The 24,515-nt window shown below is 42.5% G+C and overlaps 1 protein-coding gene across 6 annotated transcripts in view; it reads left to right on the top strand.

The window, feature by feature from the left end:
- DNM3 (dynamin 3) overlaps positions 1-20,879 on the top strand; it is a 180,095-nt gene extending 159,216 nt beyond the window's left edge. For 3 of the 6 annotated variants that reach the window (XM_034063554.1, XM_034063552.1, XM_034063555.1), the window contains 2 exons: positions 370-606; positions 14,522-14,591. In XM_034063554.1, coding sequence (XP_033919445.1) covers positions 370-606; positions 14,522-14,591 — 307 coding nt within the window. Of the gene's footprint in view, positions 1-369; positions 607-14,521; positions 15,050-18,449; positions 18,825-20,842 lie in introns of those variants that run through there. The other 3 variants (XM_034063553.1, XM_031047273.2, XM_034063551.1) reach the window with 3 other exon arrangements.
- Positions 20,880-24,515: the final 3,636 nt, after the last annotated feature.

The following is a 24,515-nucleotide window of genomic DNA, read 5'->3' as shown; positions in this document are numbered from 1 at the left end:
GGCTGGGCAGAGCCTTGGGTATCTATTATGGTTTAGTGTGAGGTGTCCCTGCCCATGGCAGGGGGGTTGGAACTAGATGTTCTTAAGGTCCTTTCCAACCTTAACTATTCTATGATTCTATGATTCTTTGCTCGTGTTTATTTCTGACTACTGTAAAGCATGCTGTTGGTGAGAAAGGTGTGAGACTTAAACATATGTGATGCTCTGTCACTGACAACAAAGGAAAATGCCAAGATAAAGAATTGTCATAGGCATAAAAAAGGCTTTGTGTTTAAAAATAATTTAAAAAAAAAAACCCAACCAATCAACCAAACAGAAAACCCCATTCATTACCTTACTGAACTTTTAAAATTTCTGGTATTTCACTAGATCACCTCCTCCAAGTCCCTCAACTCAGAGGAGGCCTACATTAAGCAACCCCCCAACCAGACCTTTATCTGGCCGAGGACCTGCTCCTGCAATCCCATCTCCAGGCCCTCTGTCAGGGGCTCCCCCAGTCCCATTCCGCCCAGGACCATTGCCTCAGTTTCCAAGTGGTGGTGAAGCTCTTGGAGGACCTCCCCAGGTTCCCTCTCGACCAACTCGGGCTCCTCCCAGTGTCCCAAGGTAAGATATGTAATCTTCCTGGTGGTGGGCATGGTTCTCTCGGTCTAGCATAACAGACAGATTCTGCATTGTGTTGGAAAGTTGAGCATTGTTTGTTGAGCAAGTCTTATAAGAAAGCAAATTGGGTATTCCCTCCAAAGAGACAAAGGCATTTTGAGGAAACAATTTTTAGCACAAATATGATTTTTTTTTCAAGAGATTAAGTTTTTTCATGAAGGAGAAAAAAAAAAGAAATTCCCATCAGTCAGTTTGAAAACACTAGATTTTGTTATATTAAGAGCCCATGTTCTGCTTGTATCATACCCATGTAGGGGTTCATGCAGGGAGAGGTCACCTACCACTCCGCCAGAAGAATGGCAGCGGTACAACAACTCACTTCTACCATTCTGAGTCTTCACCAGAGGAGGTAATGGCTTTTCTGGGAGAGAACAAGAACAGCCCTTGTAGGACTGTGGAACAAACTGATAGGAATCTGATTCTTATTCCACTAGGCAAGTAATTTACAGCCAGTTGAAAGCAGTCCATAGTTGTCTAACAGTGTAGATCATATGGTACTAACCAAGTAGTTAAGGAATAGGATTTTCATAACCACATCATTTCCTTTTCTTCCCAGGGCTTTGCATTTATCAGTACTTCTAAAAGCAGCTTTGCATATTTTATAATTTTGTGTGGCAGTAACTGCTTTATATAAATAAAATGTGCTTAATATTTATTTTCACAATGACATAATACACATATATATACACACATACATATATATATATATACACACATATATATGTGAAAGCCTGTTTCTGAGGGCTTTGGTAACTTAAATTATGAGAGGCATGGACAGAATAGGCAATGATGGAACAAAGGATTTTCTCCATTTTTAATAAATCAACTCTTACATTAAAATCAGTCACAGTAAAAAAAAAAAAAAAGCAAGCCAGTTAAATAGAAACAAAATGTGCACATTTGCCATTTTAGAAATGGTAAATGAGAAGAGAACTCTTGGAGAAAAACTTTCTTTCAAGGAGGTGAGATCTGTTGTAGTTATCAGTAACTTAAATTTGAGACTCAGTGGTTTTAATGTAATTGCCCTTTATAATATGAACAATAAATAAATTAGGTGTACCAAACACATGGAGTATTTTTATATATTTGCTATGAAAAGGCCACTGTTGCACGAAACACACTCTTCAATCTTAGTGGTTATCCAATAGCTTGCAGTCAGACTGCTGGGGAGAAACCTAGAATTGCCCTTCTGGGTACTAAACTTTGCACTGGAAGGGAAGAATTCCAAGCAGCATCCCCTTGTTGGGAAGGTCTCAGACTGAGCTGAAGGGCACTGGTACCAGTGTTTCCCCTGTGCCATCACAGGATAGATCGCAGACTAGATACAGAAAATGAGGTCCAGTGCTTTGTCAGTTGTACTACTGGAGAGAACCATAGCTCCTTTGGTCTGTCTCACCTGCCTTGCAAATGAGCATGTCTCCTTTGTTCTGCCTGGCTATGATTTTGCATGAACAATGCCTTCCTGTGCTGGTTTGCCAAGAGCATGTCTGGGGATAATCTTCTGAAGCTAAAGTGATAGGTGGGATGGAGACCAGAAAGGCATCTTCTAGCTCACAAAACACTCTTGGGTAAGCAGCCTGAAAACAACTCAGTTTGGGACTGCCACTGGTGGCATGCAAAGCAGTGGCTGATAAAAGAGGTCAGTGTTTTTAAACTGCTGTAGCTGGATATATGAGTGAATGTATGACTGCTTGACATTTTTGTGGAAAAAAGAATCTGCAATACACATCTTCTGGACTGGATCCTAGTTCTCTTTTTGCAGCTATGAAAGCTTCAGACATAAAAAAATCTCAGGTGCTTAAGAATGAAAGAAGGGTTTGCCGTTTTGCTGAAACTTCAGGTTTCTCCTGCTGACTAAACTCCAAGAGAGGAAATCCCAGTGAAGGGGCTGCAGGGGAAATCACCTGAGGGGGACAGTGTGGCCGGCTCCTGTGCCTATTAAATGTTTCTTTTGAGCCCTGGAATTTCTGCTACACTTGGTCTGGTTTTAATAACAGCTTTTGCAGGATCATAGGAAATTGAGTCAGAAAATGGGTCTGAGATATTAAAAAGGGAAAAAAAATAAATAGTTTTGAGGAAGAGTTCTTCTGGAAACCTGAGCTTTCTCTGTGACTTTTTTTTTTAACTGGGGCTCTATGCTCTCACTGCTGTAGCACCATTTTCTGCAGTGATTCCTTGAAGTGTCAGATCTCTCATATCTAGGGAAATAGTTTAACTTCCTGAGAAGACAGTTGTGTTTTTAAAGTTCATCTAGCTTTTTATTGCAGCCCCCGTCACTGTCATGTGGAGCTGAAAATCCTGACATGCTGAAGAAATATGAGCTTTCTATTTTTTCCTGTTCTGCCTTAAGATAAAAAGATCATTTTCAGGAGTAAAACTTGGACTGTCCTTTTCCAGCAACTGGCTGAGCACATGTCTGATTTGGGGAACTGGGCACCTTATAGTGGGATACAGCCTGCCTTTAAACAAACCCTTTTTGTTCCTCAATTCCATTAGCATTTAATCAAAAGAATTGTAAAGAACTGGTGAGCTCTCGGCATTTTCTCATTGTTTCTTGCTTACTGTACAAGGAAAGGAAAATGGTTAGGGGAGCAGGAAATAATTTTCTTCCTTGCTTCGCTCTGATTCTAAAGCTGTTTTGGGTTATGTGCTCTGAATACTTCTGTGAGGAAACAGAGACTATTTGCATGATACATGCCTCTTTTAATTAATCCCACTTGAGGTGGGTGGATCTCTCCCAGCAAAGGAGAGTAAAGGCCCTGTGAGTAAAGGCCCCTGGCTTTAAGGGCTTCATGCCAAAGCATATATGATTTGTGAAATATTCCCCGCTGCCAGAATTTAGATTATTCCCCCTCTGTCTTAAAAGGCTACAGTAGTATTTTGAAAGAAAATGCAGCTGTGCACTCGCTTCGGTAAGATGGCTTTAAGCAGGCACTGGAGCCACTTTAGCTTACCATGATGTATGTTTGCCTGCCTGTTTGGAAAGCCTGATCTTTGCTGATGCAAATGCCTGAATGTGTATTTAAATCAAGATTTGGCCTTCTGTTTTTTCTGTTTGGTTTGGATTTTCTGGTTGGTTGGTTGGTTGAAGTTGACCTATATATCATTTCCATGGATTAATAAGATCCTTTTTAGTAGTCAGTTCTGTGAATGTATCAGAGGGGCATACTGTTCAATTGTCATTTTCATGCTTATTTCATTTTCCATAATTAAGTATTAGATTTTCATAAGACACATTATCTCTAAACAGATAGTGTTGCTAGATTTAATTTTACATTATCTTGACAACTTTTGTTTTCTTAAATAACTTTTGCAATTAATATATTGGCTTATATTATGGTGGACTTGGCAGTGCTAGGTTAACAGTTGGACTTGATGGTCTTAAAGGTCTTTTCCCACCTAAATGATTCTATGATCTTGATCAATTTTAGTTCTACTGTGGATGCTTTGATTTATGGCTTTTAAATGTCCTGAATGAGAATCTCAGCTTTGCCACAAGGAAAACAATTGAATTGGAAAAGTTTTTCTCCTGGCAGCAGAGCCCATGGTGTTAGTGGGGGTGGGAGGATGCTCCCGTTTTCTCTGTGTCCTGCTCTGCAATGATACTGTGAATTCATGAAGGCTTTGCCAAAAAAGCACTGGAGACTATTACTCACTTTGTTATTAAAACATAGATGTTCTCCCTTGATATGGAATCCTGGGATGGATTAAATAGGGGTCTTTAAAGGGCTAGACCATCCACTCAAGCAGGCAGGAACATAAATGCTCCTAAGCACCTGTGTCTCACCCTCAGCCATGGTAGTGCTCTGTCCCTGAGAGCTGAGAGTGGTCTTCACATGTGAGGCAGGCACCGAGGGGAGAATTCATGTGGTGTTCATGAACAGTCCCATATTCACCCTACAGTTTACTTCTATCCAGAGCCAGCCAGTGTGGAAGGGGTTGATGCCTGCTATGCATCTATGTTTTATTATGCCACTGAGGCTAATTACATGACCTGTTGTGTTTGTAACTAATCTATGTTGTAAGCCATCATTACATATTTCTGCCAACCCAGCACAAAAAGGTACTTCACAGTAATTACAGTCAGAAATTTCTAAAGTTAGAAGTGCTGCAGAAAGCATCACTGCCTGACATTTTCTTGTCCACAAGCTCTGTACTCAGCTCTCTAATTGCCAAGTATCAACACTAAATAAGTTTTCCGTGATGGATTTTTATGGATTAGAGTTCTTTGGAAAATGTTATGTAATGTCTAACCCTGTGCACTGAATGATAAGGGGATCCTTTGCAAAAATTGCATGTGATCCTCTAATTAAAATGTCATAGTGCATAGGCATACAAGGCCTTAGTTTGGGAATCTTTCTCTTCTGAAAGTTTGACCTTGCAGACTTAAAAGCTTACAACTAAATCTTTTAATGGAATAGAAATAATAATTGAATAGGCATTGCATCAAACTCTTCTGGCAGGATGAGTAAGTGGGCACCTCAAAGCATTTGAATGCTGAACTGGATGATCTCAATCTGAACACCAAAGTACAAAAGCAGAGCTCTGTCCAGCAGCAGCATCCATCTATCTTCTTTGAATGGATGTTCAATGAAGGTTATATTCAAAAAGTACAATCAGCAATTAGGAGCGTTTCATGCAAAGAGACAAGAGCGTTAGGTAGAGGGATTTCAAAATGTTGCTGAATTTCAGGGGAAAAGGAAAGCCAAAGAATAACTAATTTAATTCTGCATTTCATGTCTGTGACCAAAAGAATATAGAGCTGCAGGGGTGATGCAAAGCCAGAGCCCATCACAGTAGGAGTTACCACTCTTCCATAGTCAGTATGTTTTCAACCCTGCCTGTCCAAGGACCCAAAATCACAACTTATAAAAATGTCAGTTATTCGTTCTGTGATTTCTCCCCTGAGGGAAGACACCCCTGTGCAATTTTTAACCAGTCAAATTAACACTTCTTGTTGAAATGCACGCCCAGTAGTATGTTCCTTTTGCTGCTGGCTGCTTCAAGTGGGAGACTCCATTTTCCCTTATCTTTTGGAAAGAGGCTGTGCTTTTCCCCCTCCTCCAGTGGCTCCTTTAGCACTGTTTTGTTTTCCCTTTTTTCTGCCCTTCCCTCACTGTCCCTTTCTTGACCATACAGTTTGCTTCCTCTTTCACCTTCTCCCTTCACTTGGTTTCCTGTTCAGTACATTTGTCTCGCTTCCCCATTTATTCGCTCCTTTTCTTCTCACTGTCTTGTCTTGGTTTCTTTCCAATTTATCCTTTCCCTGCCACCTCTTTAAATCTGTCTCCTGCTCCTTGCACTTCTGTCTTCTTTTAAAGTTTTTCAAACAGTTTTCCAACCATAAAATGCAGTATTTGGCAGTCTCTCTTAACAGCAGCCTGGTGTCCGTGGCTGTGACAACCATTAGAAACACTAGCTACACCACTTAGGATAGCCATACTGTCGTGTGCAAAACCAGATGAGGGATACTGGTCATCTTACCAGGGATCAGCTTGCAGCTTCAGTCCTGACAGAAGCCATAAAAGAAGTAGCATCCTGAATGAGGATGAATATTGGAGGGATGGGTCAAAAAGCAGGTCACAGCAGGTTTTAAAAACATGTGAAATATCACAATACAACTCTCACGGTTTCATTATAATTCTGCAATACCAATCTTACAAGAAATTGGGAACAGCATTTGCACAGAATTGATTCTTCAGCTGTCTGAACTGTAAGGCTGTGAAAGGAGGGCCTCCACTTCTTCTTCAGGAGTTCCCTGATTGCTGCCCCTAAAAGGATGGCTTTCTTCTAGACTATCATTAGTATTTTGTTCACTGCCTTCCTTCATATATCTCATCTCCAAATGACTGTCTAGAAGATGAAGTAAAACAAAGTTCATGAGATGTCAGATATGGCACCCTAAGTACTACCTCTGCTGCCAATGACTCTAATTCCCATCAGCATCTCCTTTCATCAGCCAGAAGCAAGTTCTCCCCCTAGGAATTTTCTGATGGGCAGTACAATTTGACAGTTGAACAAAGCTATCTATCTGAAGAGTCACTTGTTCTGCATGGAGTTTAGGTGTGATCTCATTTATTGCATCTCAATACAAGATCTGATTGTCTTTAGTATTGTTCCTCAGCTACTTTCTTCTGCCTTATTAAAAACAAAACAAACCAAAACCCACAGTTTTTACAAATGAGCTGAACTAGAGATCTGTTTGACTGGAATCATTGCAAGTTACTTTCAAAGTTCAGCAAAGAGGATCAGGCTGAGAAACAAGTCTTCATTACTCTAAGTGAGGACCAGTCCCATGTAAAGTAAAAATGATGCAAGAGAGAGAGAGAGTTGGACAGAAAAAGAAGAACCTAAAAAGAACTGAAAAAGGTGGTTCTGGGGATATAGAGGATGATGTGAGTGCAGTCCTCCAACACAGTGGACGCCTGCTTTGGGACTGCCAGCTAGTAAACTGAATAAGTAAGTTACTCTGTTAGGTATTTTCAGCAAAAGGGGTTTTTGTTTGTTTGTTTGATTATTTTCTTAATCTTTTCTCTCCCCAGATACTGTTAGTAGAAGGAAGTGGTATTTATTTCTAGTGTCTCTCAACTTGAAAAAGGAAAGTAAAGTCAAACAATAGCAAATGTTGCTTGCCAGAAATATAGGTACTTAAAGATGTGTTTTGTCCCCAGTAATTATTTACTTTCATAACAGAGTAGTTTAATAAAAGTTGTCATGAAGGCTATGCAGGATTAGAGCAAGGGTGTTTAGTGAGAAATTTCTTGCCTTGTCTGAAAGAGTGAGCAGAACAACAGTGGATTTCTAGCCTTCCTTATGCTAGAAGAGAAAAACATATGACAGTAAATACAGGGAAAGCAGATGTGATAATTTGAACTTCCTGAACCTGCAGGCATCTTGAAAAGATCTCCTTGAAACTCTCCTGTCCCCTGCAAGCTGTATTGGATCATTAGTGAAGGAGGACACTCAATGGCTACACTAAGAACTATGATACTCATAATCATGTTAGTTGTCATCATGGACAGGAAGAGGTACAGCTCCAGCTGGAGGTGACAACCAGGATGTTTCCTCCCTTTTTTGCACCAAGGTAAGTAAAGAGGAGAGAGGCAAAAAGGCAGAAGAAGGTCAAAGGTGAGTAGGAAGGAAAAACAGAGTGGTCAGAAGTAGATGTGTTCAAAGACAGGCTACATGACTCACATTGATGCTGAACTGTACAGCTAAACAGTTGAATATGTAAGACTTGAGCTACTACGCAAAGGTGTTCCTCTTGCTGATTTTGTGGCACTTCTGTTGTCATCTTCTGTGGGCAGAAGAAGGAAGAGCAACATTCTGAATGTATCACACAGCACTCCTGACTCTCTCTTCTTCCACAGGCAGTTTTGATTCTCTTAGCCATCCTGACCTAGGTTTTCTGAAAGGCTGGGACAGTCCTCCACTAATGTGCTGCATGCTTGTCTACTTCACACATTCTCTGCTGAAGGGCAAACAAGAGCACATGGTTTGTTAAGAATAACAGTCTTTCTCAATCGCTCCATTGAATTATTTTTTTTTGTTTATTCAAGCTGAGGTTTACATATGGCACATTAATTCGCTGAAATGACTAATTAAAAAATGCAACACCCACATAAAAATACAAACATATTTGTGTGTGTGATAGACATTAGCTTATGATGGTCATATAGAGAACTTAGCTCAACTTGCAAATAATATATTAATATAGTGGAGCATGGTATTTTCGACCTCTTTGCTGCTGAAAGGATTATCTGTATTAAATTCAATCATGCACAGTAGAACCTGCGTAACCCCAATGCTTTGGAACAGTGTTAGCATTTGAATTAATGGATATTTCTGTTGTTGCAGTGTAGTGGTGGCTAGTGGAAGGACACATTCGTCCCATTCACTCTTAGTTTCTTGTTTTTTTTTCACTTAAAAGAAATAGGTATCAGATAAACACCATAAACTAATAATTTTAACTTGCTTACACTTAACACAAAAATTCTTCCACTGACAGAGTATTGTGCAGTTGGGTCATTTGAAATAGTCAGGTTTCACTGTATGTATACCTGAGCAAGTATCTGTCAGTACAGTCATAGTACACTCTCTATGCATTTGTAGAGCCTGATCCTCCATATGTGTTCTGCCAGAGAGCCACTTCAGAACTGGCATGCATCCTCAAATACTGTGCTGTGTGCCTCAGTACTTCTGTTCCTGACTTACCTGCCGACAGTAATCCTGTGGGCATACTTACTAGAAACATTTTATGTTTAATAGAATGACATTTTTCAGTATGGAAACAAAACTGAGATATATTCACTCTCTTGGACCATTATGTTGGCGTAAGGGACCATCTCAGACATATTTCCCAACAACTTTTTCCTTTCATTACCGCTAAGCGCTGTTTCTCATTTCTCCCACAATCATCATCTACTCCCGACTCTTGGCTGTGATTCCTGCTTTACTCTTGTCATAGTTTAAGCCAACTCTTAATATCATCATCTTTTTTCTGCCTTTCCTACTTTTGTATAACCTGTGTTACTAGTATTAAGTGCCTTTCCTTCTCTCAGTTTTCCCATTTCCCTTCAAGATGTTTTCTCCTGAGCTGATGTTTGTGATACTCCAAAGTAGCCACGGCTGCATCTGCAGCAGGCCAGAAAGGGTTTTAAGTATGCATAGACTATAGACTAACTAATCAGGCCTAAACCCCATGTTTTGCCTCTACTCTTCAACCATGATGGCTATGTTAGTTTCATTTCTGGTTTGGATTTTCCTCCAAATCCAGAGAATGATGGAGTTACCATATAAAAGTTAGACAGATTGATCTAAGAACTAGGAAAAGTAGAAGCTAAGCTACCTGAGGTCTAAGGATTTTACTGAAACAGAGAAAACTGTGTAAACATAAAATAAGGTATTACAACTATCCCAAGAACCAGCTACCTAATGTCTCTAAGAAGTCACCTAAACAAGAAACTATATTTAATCCTCACCTGAAGTCACTCTTTTTATCTTATTGTAAGCATCACACCTACATTTGTATTGTCACTTAAAATAAAATTTGTCTGCAGTCAGACTTAAAGCTGCTTAGGATTTTGTTTAACTATTTTCTCATTAAATTCTGCAAAGAGGATGTCGTGTATCAGGGTATTCTGACAGGGCTGCATTATAGGGAAACCAAGATCATGGAAAACAGAGAGAATAATGGACTTTTGTTTACAATTCCAGGTCTATAGGATATATTGTAAAATATAGTTATGTGCATGCCTTCCACAAGTGTTCTCTGGTAGTCACAAGCACACAAGAATGTAAAATGAAGTGCAAATAAAAGCCTTTTATTTATAAGTATGTTAGCTGTGCTCCGAGAAGAGAAGCCATCTTCTTTGAGCGGGGCCTCCCGTGGTAATTACAGCCATGCTTTAGTGAAAGCGTATTTTGTGGACTCTGTGTGGGGAGCGATAGCCCTTCTCAAAAGGCAAATGCTTGAAGAGTTCCCGTATGTTTCTGATCAAATTTTAAGGCTATACTTGCTTTATTTAGTTTCGTTTGTTCTGCATTTGCCTAAAGTTGTTGGAGTTCTTTTAAAACTGGAAAAATAGAGTGTGCTGCTTGGGTTAAAAATAAATGTAAAACTTATCCTTTTTAAAAAAGTTTTTGCATAGGGTAAGAGTTACCCTCTGTTCAAAACCCCACTGAGCTCTTCAAAGGAGGAGTCTCTGCAACAACATCAGGGAGTTATTAAATACATACTTAGTCCACAATTTTCATTGGTAAATTCTTTATGTCTGCTTAAAGTGTGCTAGTTAGAAGAACTGATTCTTTCTGCAGACTCGTTTACTCAACCCTAGGGACCTATGATCCCCTGCCCCTTTAGCACTAACTTTTACAAACACAGTTTCCCTTTTTTTTTCCCAAAAAAAAAAAAGACAAAAAGACAACATCAACAAACCAAACTCACAAAAAAGCCCACCCCAACCCCCCAGTCTGACAAACCGCAACAGAGCTGCCCGTTAAAAAGAGGCCAGGCAGCAGGACTCAGCCCCCAAACTCGAAAATCCAGCTGAAATGTTGGAGACAATAACCAAACTGGAATTACCACAGCAGTGACATTTTTATAAGAATCTTTCTATGAACTGGGAGCCGTCTTTGGGAGCCTGGGAACAGCTCAGCACCGCAAATGCACCCACGGCTGTCAGAGTCAGTCCGATAACACAAAGGAAACCACCATCTCTACCGCTATCATCTGCTGGCCTCAGACTAAACATTTAATTGGGCTTAGTCACATATTTACTCACTGACATGGCAGCCAGTGCGGAGCAGGGATCTGCGGGAGGTTGTTTTTCTCTGGTTTTCCCTCGCTCCTGTCCACAGGCAGGCTGGAGCTCCCCCTGCAGCTCTGTTCTGCCCGTTTGCTCCGCGTTGCTCCACGTTTGGAGGGTCTGGCAGCGTTCATTTATGTAACCTTTGTTCAGAAAGCAACGGTGCCGAAATCATGCTGGGCTTCCCTTGGCTCTGCGTTTTTCGGAGATGCCCGGGACAGTGAGGAAGGTGGGACTACATCTGCAAGGAGCAGTCCGGTGCTGGCTGCCGGCTGTGCTATCTCAAGGTGGCTGTTTTGGTGCCTGGACTCCTGCACATCTCCATCACAGGAAGCACTTGCACTCCCAGCCACTGGTCGAGACATAAAAGAGGGGAGAGGCAGGAGGTGCGTGGATTGGTGTCTCCTCTTGTCTTTGGGGTTGAGATTCCTGTTAGAAAAAAAAAAAAAAGAAAAAAAAAAGAAAAAAAAGTCTGGCTGCTACTCTGAGTGTAAGAATAGTCACATAATGACCTGTCACCTTGACAGAGAAATCTAGTGACAGGTAACTTACAGGCTTGTCTTTTCCTGCAGTTTGACTTGAGCTTCTGCTCATCCCAGTTGATGCTGGTTGATACATGCTGGTGGCTAATGAAGGTGAGGTCTCTTGCCCAAGCTGAACCCCTGTGCTGTGCTCTGATAGAGAGCACGGCTCCTCTTCCTACATTACCAGCATGCGAAACAGAAGACAGCCTTGGAGACTCAGCAGCAGGACTGGAGGTGAATGGTGCTTTTGCAGGTCTTTACTCAAGTGCTGTGTTTTCCATCTGCCACTCCTCTGGAAGGCACCTTTGTCTCCAGGTAGAGGTCTTGCTCACCTACTCATGCTGTGCTGGGTTAAGGAGCTGGAAAGAAATAGTGTGCAACTGTATGGAAGCTAGGCAGCACACCTAAGAGGGCAGAGGAGGGGGACTGGAGCTAAGAAGGGGTCTGCCCATTCCTCATGTACATCCTTGCCCAAACCTATTGGGAAGACACACAAGCATCTGTATGCAGAGTATCCCAGGTACATGTGTGCACCTCCAACAGAAGGCTGGCTCATAGAGTGGGGAAGAGCTTGGACTGAGGGGTCCCCTCGCTAGGCAGACCTGCCTGTTGGGCAATGCCGCCGGGAGAACAAGGCTGGCCCAGCTCTGCCTGCTGCATGGCGAAGGGGAAAGGCTGCAGTGTGGTTCTGCATCCCAAACCCTTGCAGTGGCAGCAGCTCCTCCTCAGAGAGGGCCCCCAGGGGTATCAGCTACCCCCTGAAGTGGTACTCTGGAGTGGAAATGAGAGCCTGCTGGGCAATTTTTCTGTTCAGAATAGCGGTCACAGTGCAACAACAGCACTGGTTCAAGGTGGAAATGGGGTTCAGACCTGGTTTTGGTTCAGGTTTGCTTTGAGTGATTATAACCAGGAAATCCTTGTACTGTGCTCTCCAGTTTCTGATCCTGCTGGGCTAAATAGCCATCTGACTAAATGGCATTATTTGAATCCAGTGTGCTGCATTTAACCTGGTAAAATGCATGCTTGGGCTCATATCTTTTAAATTTGATATGAAGACAGCTGTATGCATTTCCCGTTGTTTGTAAATTGTATACACATGATACAATGTTTTCAGTAAGCACTAAGCAATGCAATGTGAGGCATTTCAACAAAGGAATAATTTAATGCAACCCAGCAGAAATGCAGAGCCTTAGAAGTGGTTCTTTATGAAACTACAAATTTTGGAAATGGGTCCAGAAGACCTACAGTGGAGCAGCACAGGAAACAATAGTTTACGGAGTAACATTTTCTCTGTAAGAAAAATACACCATGAAGGAATTATATTTTGCCTATTTTTTTTAGCTCGTTGATTTACTTGAATGCTTCAGTTGGCATATTTTACATTTGTCGTATGGCAGGGATTAAAATTCTCATTTCTTCACTAGCAGAGAATATTGTACAAGATGCACTTTGAGACAAGCAAAAGGCTTTTGGCAAGTGTAAATTTGTCTTATATATTATGTTCAGTTCAAAGATGATTAACACATTGTTATATTCTTTTCATCTTCTATTTAGCCTTAACAGAATGAGACCCATTTCCTTTGTGCTCTTCTTCAGGGACAGGAGCTGTTCCTACTTTCGCAGGTGGAGGACAGCATTAAAAGGAGCTGTACAATTTGTCTTGGCCATTAATGTAGTCTGCTGAACCTGGATAAGAAGTTAAGAGCTCTCAGCTCTCCATTTTGTTTAGACCCTATGTTCATGCCTCTCTTAGAGCAGCTATGCACTCTCGTGGTGATCTGGGCTGGGTTAAGGAATAAAGTGAGAGGTGGTACTTCTCATTAAAGAAAATGGGGAACAAAAGCACTCTAAGAGATAGATTGGAATAATTGCACAACAAAACCCTGCAGGAAGGTTCTGGATAGCTAAATAAAGGAGCAGGCTGACTGTGAAGAACAGTCTCTTAGGTATATTAATACAGCGCAAAGCAGTGCTAGGCAGAACTGTTTGAGCTAGAGCAGGCGCTGGAGTCCAAACGGGTATTTATTTCAGATTCTGCACAGGCTTTGGTCAGCAGTGGGGTGTTTTAGCCCAGGTGGAATAGAATGTTAATAAAGCAGTCTTTGTAACTATGATGATGGAGTTATCTCCATACAGCACTGATGTGAACCAGGTTCCTTAAATACACACAAAAATGTAAAAGGCAATTTCATAGCTACCAGGGAAAATCAATCTATAACTCCCTTGGATGGAGTGAGGGAGGGGAAGGTCTCAGCCTGGACTGCAGGTGGAACGTGCTCAGGGATCATGCTGTTGCTAGCTCTCACAATGTGGTCTCTCACCAGATGAGGATGGAGTCCAAATTGAAATGCAGGGGTTTTTAGTACCCTGGAGCCTGTGCTGAATCGGCCATTTGGCAAAGAGGAATAAAGACTCGTAAGCCTGCTGAAAAAAAATCTGTGACTCCCTTAAGTTACTGAAGTTGATAGAGGAATGCATTAGTGGTAAATGGAAGAATCCACAGCCAAAACTAGCATTTTCATAATGCCAGCTGGCCATTGCTATAAAGCTTAAAATTTGTGCCTCAAATTCAGACACATTGGCTTGGCTCCAGTTGGTCCAACTGTGCAAGAAGCTGCAGCTTTTTCTGCTTCTGCAAAGAGCAGCTGGAGTTGCTGTGGGCTTTCTTCTGGAATCCAGCTGGCCACTCTGAAATGTTAAAACTGCTCTGTGGCTGTCCAGGCTCAGACTGACCCCTGAGAAAACAGGACTATTGATCCTCCCTTGACAGTGTCCATGACACAAGAACGTAAAGGTGTTTGACCAGATTGAGGAGCTGTTTGATGCATGAGAGGGCTAAGGCATGATAGGCATGTGGCTAACCCATTGCTTTCTTCCTTGTTATGGGTGCTTAGGGCTATCATGCTTCAGTGTACATGGAAATAATGTTTTGTTTAGGAGCACGTGAATGTTCATGTAGCAAGAGCAAAAGGTGCCAGGTTTGTTCTTAGTGTTTGTGCTTATTGTTTCTTCTCTCTTTCTCTCCAGTCGAAGACCACCCCCTTCACCAACTCGGCCCATTGTAATTCGTCCATTAGATTCATCCCTGTTAGACTAAAAGAAGTTTCTGGCATGCCATTCATTGTTAACCAAATATGTGGAAAAAGATGCTTGGTAACTGTTGCAATAACCAATGTATAGTCACATGTATGGACATCTATAGGCAAGTAACCAATTTTACTGATACACTCTCTGTCCATTCTGCATTGTTTATGAGAACTTAAATGTTTTGGGAAGGTCTGTGCTGCCTTGACTGTTCCTTTTGCAATAGCTGATGTTAGCTAACTTACTGACACATCTTCATCCAGGCAACCATGCTCACAGTCCTGTACAGAAAATGAAGGGCTTGACTGTGTGTGTTTGTGTGTGTTGATTTGACCTGCTTCTTTTCTCCCTCTTCTCTGAAAGGAACCTTGCTTTCATTTGTACCTTTCAGGTTTTCTATTGTTTGGAATTACACAGTTACATCCATTTTCTCTTTTAATGGCTAAACTGGGCAAAGAAAAGTGATGTAGTCTTACCAAGCTCTTCTGAAGGCCCCGCACTTTCATGTCTCTCTTGCAAGAAGTTTGCTGAATGGCTGCTTCTCCTATAATTTCTCCTTATCCAAAGTCTAGTTTTTAAGGAGTGGTATTAAACAAGAATTGTGTGTATGGGACAATGCATGTTTTACTTTATTTCCACATTGGCAGCTGACATGCAACATAGATTGGGTGGTTGATAATGGCCAGGCTGCGGTGTTGCAACAAGGACATGAAAGGGCATTTTGAAGAACCAGTACATGACAGAGCAGCGTATGCCAGCTCACTTTGTCCTCTGTTAGTGCTTGCTCACATTTGTACTCCCACTGAACTCATGGGAAGCCTTGGGGGTGCGTGTATGAAATATGTATAAATGTACTGCACTGCAAGATCCAGACAACTGAAGGAGATACTGATATGATATATAACACAGCACAGGTGTATACAGGCTACTGCTCCTCTGCCCAGTGTGTGAGCCAATTCACAGAGCCTAGATTTGCATCTGAGCTTTCCAAGGGTCTGGTTTGGATTTGAGATATTGCTCACACCACTTGGTAAAGTTCCACTATGCCCCCTATATAAAGGTTTTCTGCTTGCATCACTTGAAGTCTTGCACACCTCAGATTAGGGTCACTTCATCCATATAGGTATTAGAACTGCTCAACTGTGCATCCTGGCAATGGATTATTTTAGCAGATGTTCACTTGCAGAGGTCCTCTCTGCCTGCTGTTTTGCACGTTATATATTAATGCATTATAGAAACCTTTTGTCTTAACTGCATTACTTCACTTTAAACAGTTAGGGTCAGTGTCACCCTTACAGCTCAAAACTTACTGAGTTAACAAAATTAAACTAGAGATTAACTGGGCCTTGTCTCTTCAGAAAATAATTAATTGCTGTTATTACTACTATGGTTACAGATCCCTAGGCAAAGCAATAGGTGGTTTCAAAGGCCCCCAGTATAATCAGTCTAATAAATTTATTTATTGAGACTGTGGGTAGGGCTCCAGTATGCTTTAGCCCATGGTTAGGAAGAATCTAATCAAAGACCCACAGTGAATGGGGATTTAGCCTATTAAGTATTCCCAGACTGCTGATTAGCTGTGCTCACCACTGAAGCAAATCATGTTTCAGCTTGCATAAGAGAGATGAGCTTGAGAAAACATCATGACTTGTATGTTAGCTTAAATTTAATTTCCTGTCAACCTCATACTTGTAACACTCGTCTGGGGAGTCTAGAGGTCAATATATGAAACACAGTGAAGATGGAGTTTTGTCAGAGCACTGGCATTTTGGTGATCTCAGAAGACTGCTTAAGTGGCTTGTGTTTGTTTGGAGAACAGACCCACATCGCCAACTAAACACACAGAATCAGCTTTCAAAGAAAGGTTGCAAACCCAACTGCAGTTGCAAACCTATTGACTTTTACTACCAAACACACATCCCCCCATATTTTTCTTGTCTTCCACACAGTTTTCTGCTGTGTAGCAGTCTGCTGTAACAAGCAGTGCATCTATTAGATGTATTTTTATAAATATAGTAGTTCCTGCTCTTGTCCAGCCAGCAAACCTGTATATAGTTTATCGGAACTCTCTGTTACTGATGGGCAGCTGCCTGCTGACAGAAAGCCAGGCTTAGCGCCACAGCCACAGAAAGTCATTTTAACCCCAAATTTTGATACTAATTCAGTGATACTGCAAGGCCATGGTCTGGGTTTATCCCACCCATACCCTAAGCACTCAGTTTAGTTGTCCAAGATCCCCTTTGTACAGTGGAAAAAGGCAACACCTCCAGAAATTGATTCAGATAGGTGTGGCTGCACTGGAGATGAGGATGGGAATGTTGGTAAATTAGGAGCCTCAATCAGATGACACAGATCCTGGCCTAAAAATCATCTGTATTTGAGACTCCTTAATTTACTTTGATGACTCTTTCTGACAAGCATAAGGAGGTAGGTGGCACAATTCAGCACTATCCTTAACTATGCCCCCAAGGAAATCGTATTTCTCAGCTGTAATCCTGACTTGTAAAGAAGCTTTCAAAGGTGGATTCACATCCGAAGGAGAAGGAGGCAGTGAGGTGCCTGTGGCCCCATCATCAGCACCATCTGTTTCTGCACCTGATGTTGAGGCTGTGGGACACAGCTGCACAGCCCTCCCTTCCTCTGCATCCTTATTCAGATCACACCTAAATCTGGCCCTGTGCTCCTAATGCAATACTTATAGGTGTGCAAATTAGTAATTAACCTTGAACACAGATCCAGAGTTTGATGATTTTACCTCTAACTTCTTGCATATATGCTTTGCAGAATAAACTACACAGAGCTGTTTTTTCTAGGAAAAATACCAAGTGATTCCCAAGAAATTGCCACATCCAGTTGAATAAGTACTGTCCTCCTAGCCTCAGCCCATTTCCTTTTGGAAGGGTATGGTTTGTTCCTCTCCCTCTTCATGCTGGCAAGTCATGTGTCTCCCGTCCCTTGTTCTCAGAGCAGCCTTGGCAGCAACTTGCTTCATGCCCAAAGGACAGCAGGACAAGCACCATGTGGGTCTGCTAGAGGGACTGGCTACCTCAGACTGGCCACTGCCCCCTCTGCGGGCCCCCTTACGCAGGGTGAGCTAAGCCTGAACTCCCATATCTGAGAAGCATGGGTTGCTCTCCCTTTCTTTGCTTCCCTCTGGCAAAGCTCAGAAGATTGTCAGGGAGTAGTGAAGACTCCTGTTAAGCAACAGGAGGATCTTACGTGAGGTACTTAATTAGCTGGGTGATGTATGTAGCTAAGCTTCAGGAGAGTGCTCATCTAGTATTGCATTTAGGCTAAGCCTGGGTCTCTGCCTGGAGAACATGTTCCACCTTACCTCATCATGGCTGACCAAGAGCTGAAGAGCTTGTATGTGCCATAAATAGCTCTTGGCCTTTGATCTCAAGGGATCTTCCAGTAGGATTAAAAAGATTGTATGTTCAATTAAAAGGCTTATGTACATAGTTAATGTGTTTATTTTATTCCTGATCTTGTTGCACTTTCTGAGTAAGCCTCATAGAAGTAGATTATTTATTATATTAAAGGAGATACATTACAGGTTATGGCATCTTGTGTTAAAGTGTAACATAGAAAATATACTCTATCGCAGTTAGCTACACTAAACAATGTGTATACAGCATATTGAGATTACTGGCTTGTTCTGTCTTTCTGTGTTACAATAGTACAAACCTCCTGAATTGAAAGCAGATCTATTTTGTATTTGTGACACTGGGGAGGTGTCCGACCTCTCTCTGTGCTCATGGCACAGTTCCTCCTGTTGTGGCATTGAACGTCCTCCCCAGGCTCTAGCAGAATAGCTCCCTTGTGTAAATGAATGTTACTCTGCCTGTCTTTCCTCTTGCTTTGTCTGCAGGCGAGGTGATACCGATGGCTCCTCCCGTCCAGACAGTCCTCCACTCTTGCTTGATATATGATTTGTCCCGTCTTGCCGGCCATTTGCTTTACTGCCTGTCTCTTTACTTTTCCAGGATGGTGTAAACAATGACCGCTTTTTGTAAGAAGCAAATGCTTAATTTCTTTCTGAATTTTGCTCTGTATGTTAATGCCCTTATTCACATGAGCCAAAAACATCCACCTTTGGTTTCATAATCTGTAAGTGGCTCCTGGTGTTGACCTTTGAGCACAACAAGTTGATTCTTGAACTCATGGTCATTATTGACCATCACATACACCTGCTGTAAAAATGTTAAGCTGCTTTTCTGAACCTGAAATAAACTGTAACTCTTGATGGGCTTTTATTATTACTTTCTGGATGCACATGAGTGGTCTTTGGTCTCTCACAATAACATCTCAGCATGCCAAATTCTGCCTCTGTCAGGTCTGCAGTGAGGACTGCCTATCAGAGATGCATGTTGTATTGAGATCACTGGGGATGTCATTAAAAGGGAAGAGGGAGGTATATAACCCATGGGAAGCATTCAACCCACTGCTCTGCAAGGGGCTTAGAGTACTGCAGAGACATTTTGCTGGGAAATGGATGAATGTTTTGCAAGTAGTACCTGGTATCCATTTCATTGCTGGGAAAAGCATGTTTTGGGGAAATCCAAAGCTGAGGAGAAAGCCAGACTGAGTCCTCCAGAGCAAGAGCTGGAGTAAAAATGTGCATGTATACATGTTATGTCTGGAAGGGATTTCTCCTTAAAGTGGTTGTGTATGAATGTGCAGATGTCTTGGTTACTCAATTCCTCCTTCAGATCAGTATAAGCCAAGTAACTGGAGTTGGTACTTGCAGGAGACGATCTGTATGGCACAAGAAGCACAACAGCTTCCTGTTGGAGAGGACATTTTTCACTGAGCATGACAGTCACTATGTTGGTCCTTAGGTTTTGGGAAAGTGGGTGCAAAAGGTGGGATCAACAAAGCAGCAAATATCCCATTGTATTCACTTGTTTGCTGTAACTTGCAATAACATATGGAGATTATTTTTTAATAGTCATTAATGGCTATGCCTGAGGTAGTCTGTGCACACCCCTTCAGTGAACAGCAGTGTCAGACATGTCCTGTGTGGCTGGAGTACTTTACATACTGTTGTGGTTTAAACCCTGTTGGCAAGTCAGCCATGCAATCTACTTCCCCCCCCTTTCCCCCTTTCTTCCCTTCCCCCCAACCCTGCTCCTGGAGGGAGGGGGAGGAGAATTGAAAGAATATAAATCCCATGGGAAGAGATAAGAACAGTCCAGTAACTAAGGTATAACACCAAGCACTACTGCTACCACCAATAATAATAATGATAAGGGAAATAACAAGGGAAGAGAATGTGAAACCACCTGCCAAAATGAGCCCGACCGAGCAGTGAGTGCCCTTCCGGGTAACTCCCAGTTACATCCCAGGCATGACGTGCTGTGGTATGGAATACCTCTTTGGCTAGTTTGGGTCAGCTGCCCTGTCTCTGCTTCCTTCCCGCTTCCCCTCCCCAGCAGAGCATGAGACTCACAAAGTCCTTGGTCAGATTAAACATTTGAGCAGTAACTAAAAACATCGGTGTTATCAGCACTGTTCCCAGGCCGGAAGTCAAAAACACAGCGCTGCACCAGCTACTAAGAAGGAGAAAAAAATGACTGCTACTGCTGAACCCAGGACACATACTCTGTATGTACAAGTTTGGTATGTTGGTCAGCAACATGTCAGTGTTCTAAGCTGGGTAACAGGAGGAGCATCCACTCTACTCTAACTGCTGCACTGGGCCAAAGAATGCCAAGGATCTCTCCTGACAGGGGTGGCAGTAGATTCATTGCACTGCCATCACCCATGTTTTTAACCTTTCCCAGCAGTGTTCCCCCCAGATACCCCAGTCCAGCCCATAGGCCATCTTGTTTGATGATTCCTGATTTCATCAGAATCTCACTTAGAAAAAGTCTACTCCAAGAACAGCGTTGGAAGCAGACAGTGGTGCAAATTTTGAGGTTGACCAGGGAAAAGCTTTTCCAGAGATATAACTTGCTGCAAGAAAATTAGAAGGCCTGTGACCATCGACCTCCACACTCATGATGTGAATTGTCCCATTTCTCTGGCGGCAGTGAGTCAGCTGGGAAGCGGTGAGAATGAAAGCTGAGGCTGTACTGATAGCCAGCTGATTCTAATCTTGCTCTTGCTCTTGCTCTTTTCCTTAATGTGCATGTTCTGTGCCTTTTTCTGTTAACCCATTTTATTAAGATAATCTTCTATATGAGTATCTTGACCTAAAATCTCTTCTCTGCCCCTTCCCACCTCCCATGAATTTGGGGTTAATTTTTGTTTTTTTCCTAGGCGACCTCCGCCAGCTGTTCCAGGAAGATCATCCTAACACAATTTGTGCACTTTTTTTTATTTTTTTTTCTTTTTTTTTTAAGTTGGACAAAATTATTTTTAATTTGCACTGGCCTGTTTGTAAATGACAAATTTTATTTTCAGATGTCAATGACAAGCCTGGATATAAAGAAAAAATTCTGATTACAAAACGAATGTGCACTGGTTTTCCATTGAAGGGTTTATCCACTCTTTCTCAGATGCAGCCATTCACACCCCACAGAAGAAATTGTCTGGGCTCTATGGAGAGTCCCACTCTCTGATGTGGTGGAGGGGGATGTTCTGCTGTGATTCCAGCACTGCTTCTGAATTCATTAACCACCAGGATTGCTCCATATAAATGGCTTTGGCTTAGTGTTAGCAGGAAGAATAGCCAGCTGCTATAACAACAACAGTCTTAAAACATGTCTAATACACGAGCAGCAGCACCTGGCTGAGTGGAAAGTCAAAGGAGAAGATTGCAGCAATTTCCAGGCTGATAAATCCACACATTTATAAATAAGTCACAGCTGCTCTAACCAATTGTTTTTTTCAAGTTAAACCTCTGAATTCCTTGCAAGCTGAGCTCCGTGGAGCATCTGAGCTCAAATAGCTGTAAGTAGCTACCTCTGGGGTTCTGAATGTTTGTCCCTATGGGAAAGATAAATTCTGGGATTTAACATTTAGAAGATGTACTTGTTTGGATGCCAGAGAACTATATGAGAAGTCTAAAAAAAAAGGGAAAACTGATGGGTTTTATCGACTTTTTTCTCACATGAAAACAAAGAAGGGGTATCTCACAAATGATTCCTGTTGACTGAAGCACTGCAAAGGAACTGGAGGCACAATACAGCATCAGGACTCCAACCTGTTGTTTCAGGAGCACAAACAAGACCTACCTTTGTAGTATGAAGTTTATGGTGAGAGGGAGCTGCAGTGGTGCTACTTAGGGGATGGTGGCAGGAAAAGTGGGGGACATCAGCATTGTGTATGTAGCAGGGGCCTGACAACACACAGGCTGTACTCAGTTTCAAGCCAGCTCTGACACAGCTTTGCTGCATTTGGGCAATTCCTCTTGTTCCAGCTGATTTACGTCCCTGCTGACCTCTTGGATGTCCAGGAAGTTGCTGAACTACCTGTATGTGCTGGTAAATACCAGACACTGAGTTTGATCAATTTACAAGGAGCCCAGAAAGCTGTAGACATATTTTTTATTCTCCTTACTCAGACTTTGTCTTTTGGTAGTCTACAACATAAGAAACAACAATGGTGTTAGCAATAAGTGGGGAGTACCCCAAGTACAGCAGTTCTTAGGAGAGGGAGGTAAATGGTCATTCCTGCTAGACCCTTGAACTATATGTGCCAAAGTGGGAATTACTGGAGCTGGAAAGAGTACAATAATGCACAAGGTGCTTCCCAGCACCCTGGCCAAAGAGAGAAAATGGAGGCTCCTAGCAGCCACATGAACACAACTGTCCTAAGAGTAGGAGATGAAGAGGAAAGCTCAGGCTGGCCACATCGTTCAATTGTGGAACTCCTTGCTGTCAGGTAGAGGCAAAAGCACCTCAGCAAATTTCAGGAACTGTGTCTTCTCAGGACTACTTTAGAAGTGACACTGTTTGTAGCCAGCGAGCTCTTGAGGAGGTTCTGGCCATGCTTCACCTCTCAGGTAAGAGGGAATGGGAACAGGCTGGATTTCACAAGCTGCTTTTTTTCTGGGTTGTTAGAAAAATCTGTTCCACACTGGGGGAAGCTCTCACTGTATTCGCTCTGGGACATCAGATGAACCAAGAACAAAAGGTTTCTGATGGTTTAGTTGTATGGCCTTACCTACAACACCCCAGCTGGGAGCTGCTGCTGCCTTCCTAGCTGTCAGCTGGCCTCCATGCAAGGCACAAACTTCTTTCTTGGGGTATTTAATAGCATTAAACCTTTCACAGAAACCTTTACCTTCTTTTTGACAAAAACCTTTACCTTCTATTTGACAAAAAGTATTGTTGGAAAGAGGACTACAAACTTCATGATTTTGTGGTAGCTATTCCTAAAATCTAGTAAGGGGAAAGATAAAGATATTGGTGCACTGGGAAACCTGGCATGTTCTTCAGCACCAACTCATGGAATGACTTTTTGTAGAAGCTGTTTAACCTTGTCTGTGCTATTTCCACCCTGCAATGGTGTATGTTCTGTGGCTAAGGCAGCCCCAGCAGCTGGTGGCATTATGCATCCTGGGTTGCTTTTCAGTGGATGGGTTAGGACCAAAATCCTATTTTGCCTTCCTGATCATTCACGTCATTGCTGTTGCCTCTTGCATCACAAAGCTGAGAAAAGCTTAGTGATTACTGTGAGAATGAAGAGATGCAAAGGGCTTACCTTCAAAGACTAAAGCGCCACTCTTTCCAGGTTTCCCAGATTCAGTCTCCCATGTGGGTAGGGACACAGGCCCTTGACAGCACGCTGTGGTTGGCTGATGCTTGCCTTTTCCTGCAGCAGTGGCTGTAGATGGAGATTCCAGACGGCACGTGTCAGCAGCTCCCCCAGGAGCAAATCTTATCCCCAGCCAATTTATAATTACATTTGGCCAACTTCAAATCTAAAGAAAATGTCCCCTTGAAGTACTCAATCTCAGTGGACTTGGAAACTCAAGAGAGAAAATGCACTTCCTTATAATGCATAATAACATTTAACTCTTTGGAGCTGGTTGATGATGAGCTGGTTGCATGCAAACTGAAAAGGACCTATTTCTTTGGTCTCAGTGTGTGCTTCAGCAGAGAAACCCCAAAATGTTAGGCTCAGGTAGCAAATGCTCAAAAAGCATTCAGCTTTACTGCTGAGCTGGGTGTGGAGTTTTGTTCTAGAGAATATTCTAAGCTGAGGCATGAAGACATACTTGTAATGGCCACTTATTCAGCTTTGTAAATAACTTCAGCAGCATTGCAGAGTGTGTGTCCCCAGGTGTAGGTCAGAGAAATCGCAGGCGAAACTCTGCCTGGCCTTTTTGTTCCGTTGTCTCCTGGCCCTGGCTCTCTCTGGCATCTTACCCTCCTTCTAGGTCCCTTTGTGAATCCAAGCCATGGACTGGGTTTTATATTTTTATCCCCCAGGTTAGGGAGAGCAGAGTATCTGTGTGGGCAAGCTAAGTGGGTCTAAGCCTTTCCCCACGGATCTCTGGGCAAGGACTGAGGCCAAGGAGAAGGTGAAGGGGAGGCCCTGCACAGAACAAAGAGGCCTGGGCCTGTAAGCAGGGATGAAACTGCCTGTGGTGGGCTGGACAGAACACATCCTGCATCCTGCCTGGAGCTGGGCAGACAGGGCCTGCCGCATCAATCACAGTGCAGGAATCTGCTCAGCTGATCCACTGGGCTCCAGCTGTGGCTGAGGTGATGGTGGCAGTTGTTTCCTTCTCCACCTGGAGTGTCCGGGCAGTTGAATGTCCTAACCGAGAACTGGTTTTGAGAGTCTGATTTTGGGAATAATATTTTTGGGAAAAAGATTTCTCCCTGGGGGAATGGGTGCAGCAGAAACTCTGCTTTCTTGTAGTGTCTATTGTGACAGACATTAGCAACAGGCACCAGGCAGGCTAGATCTGATTTACTTTTGGTTTACACTTCAGCCTTGCCCTACCAATGAGCTCTGTGAATCGCTTTTGGATTGTGGT

Source organism: Melopsittacus undulatus, chromosome 6 (assembly GCF_012275295.1).
Source record: "Melopsittacus undulatus isolate bMelUnd1 chromosome 6, bMelUnd1.mat.Z, whole genome shotgun sequence".
In the NCBI taxonomy this organism is placed as follows: domain Eukaryota; kingdom Metazoa; phylum Chordata; class Aves; order Psittaciformes; family Psittaculidae; genus Melopsittacus; species Melopsittacus undulatus.
Note: the sequence above shows the minus strand (reverse complement) of the source record. Positions and strands in the feature narration are given on the sequence as shown.